This window comes from Aphanomyces astaci, assembly GCF_000520075.1.
Source record: "Aphanomyces astaci strain APO3 unplaced genomic scaffold supercont1.79, whole genome shotgun sequence".
In the NCBI taxonomy this organism is placed as follows: domain Eukaryota; phylum Oomycota; class Saprolegniomycetes; order Saprolegniales; family Verrucalvaceae; genus Aphanomyces; species Aphanomyces astaci.
Window position 1 is genome coordinate 1 of NW_009798342.1, and position 2,178 is coordinate 2,178.

The following is a 2,178-nucleotide window of genomic DNA, read 5'->3' on the forward strand; positions in this document are numbered from 1 at the left end:
TGGGTTAACGGCTTGCCACCACCTTGCCCGCACCCAGCTCCTAAGTACTTTGCTCATAACGCACCCTAGCTCATGCTTGCCTGGGAACGTGTCTCAAGGGCAAGTATGGCTTAGAATCGCTAGCCTAGTGAAGTTCCCCAATGTCTCAACCGCACCCGCATCCATTGTATACAAAAGTGCATAATAGTGTAGAAGTAGTGAAGTAGATTAAGAAGATTTCATAGTGATGAGGATTAAGGAGATCTTTGTAGATCTTCAGTTAATTCATTGTGCATTTTGCCCGCAACTACACACGCTTCCTCCCGCAGTGCTACAATTGCCCCCTGCGACGCGGTAGCATTTCGTGATCGGGAAGATGGACATGATGTTGCTGGTCACGGTGAATGACACGCCACTTTGCTCTTGCCACCACACGCCTTCAGGGCCTTCACTTCTGCCTTTTGGGGAGGCAGCAAGAACAGCCAAAACAACGACGCGATCTTGGACCCGTACGAAATAAAGTACACGTACGTGACGTCCCACCGCACCTCGAGTGTGTCGGACTTGACGTCATTCTGACGTACTTTGAAGTACGAGTTGGCGTACTTGTAAATGATGGTGGCAAAGAGCCCCGAGAGGCTGCTAACAGTGATGATGAGGCCGTACGTGGCGCCTTCGTTGCCCTTGTCGGCGATTTCCACGGCCACGTACGTGGACACGATCTAGCGGAGGCCATAGGGAAATTGCGCGGCTAACCCCACTCCATTGAAGAACCACTGGCTGCGCACGACGTTCTAGATGGTCAAGAACACAACAAAGCCGTCGACGACGATCATCCCGAGGGTACCGGCGGCGATGGTCCAGCGCCAATTCCAGTGAAGCCCCCATTTGCCCACAATCACCAAAACAGAAGCAAACAGCAAATTGCCAATGACGTTCGAGAGCGCATCGTTGAGAGGTTCGACCCCCGCCCAGTACGTCGAGATGGGCAACGCCGCAGTGGTGCGCACGCCGTTGAACACGCTGATGAGGAATCGGAACAAACAGATTTGCCACATCACGCGACTCTGGAGAGATTCCCAAAACTTGCCCCACCATAGGGGGAAGGACACAGCCTCAGACTTCTTCTCCACGAGAACAAATATAGTCGAAAGCACCGCCAGAACACACGGCACCAAGGCAATGCCGTACGGAGCATTCGGCGACAACGCAAACGAAAACGACCCGCCGTAGTTGGGGCCATTCAGCCCGACCGCACTCACCAAGTAAGCGAGGCTGCCAGTGATCTCGCGCACGACGTAGTTGGCGGTCTGGATGCGGCCGCGGATGGAAACGGGTTCTCGCTGGGCATACTCGATCACCATCGCGTCTGGCGCACTCGCAGCCAAGACGTACCCGAACGAGATAAACATGGACAGAAGGATGAACAGCGTGCCGTTTTCGGGGGCGGATAAGTTGAAGTACTTCAGCTCGGTCTATGGCACCTTTTTCAACGGCGTACCACAATACTTGGTCTTTTCGCGGTTGCAAAACGGCTCGCCGAACGGCGAAAATGCCAGCACACTCAGACAGATCATCGTGATGGTCCACCCGATCAAAATCCACGACTTGCGACGATAGCCATAGATGGGGACGCAATCCGACAACAGGCCAAAGAAGACCTTGAACGACCACCCGATCACAGTCAACACCTTGTACGACGACGTTTGGTAACCCTCCAAGTTGAGGTAGATGTTGAAGATGGGATACTGGACCACCGGGATAATGTTGAGCATGATCCCGACGGCGCCGTACTGTATGAACAGGGCAAACGCTTCGCGGGAGAACATGTCCAGCGCACCCCCTTCAGACAGCGCCCCATCTTCCAGGTCCTTGGGTGATTTCGCTTCGACGTACCCATCATCGTCTTTGGCCGTGTTCGAGTGAATGTATGACACGCGTTCCTCCCAAGTCCACCGCCTTGTCGCCGTGACTTTCCATGGCAGACGTGAAATTGAAAATAAATTCCGCTGAAGGGGGGATCGATTCCTTGAACGTCAATGATAATCACTTCGTGTTTGAGAGGTAGTATAGCGAATACGAACGGTAACCACAAAGAAGAAGGGTTACAAATAATAAGGTTAGAGTTATCGGAATGTCCAAGTATGTCGCGGATATTCTCCAGAAATATGCTGTCTCAAAAGCTTGGAATTGCAAGAG

At 52.8% G+C, this 2,178-nt stretch overlaps 1 protein-coding gene across 1 annotated transcript; it reads right to left on the reverse strand.

Moving 5' to 3' along the window:
- Positions 1–1,454: 1,454 nt before the first annotated feature.
- H257_16039 (hypothetical protein) lies at positions 1,455–1,959 on the reverse strand (the record flags this gene model as incomplete). Its single annotated transcript, XM_009844358.1, has 2 exons — positions 1,455–1,864; positions 1,917–1,959. 2 exons carry the CDS (start codon positions 1,957–1,959, stop codon positions 1,455–1,457), a joined length of 453 nt encoding a protein of 150 aa, XP_009842660.1.
- Positions 1,960–2,178: the final 219 nt, after the last annotated feature.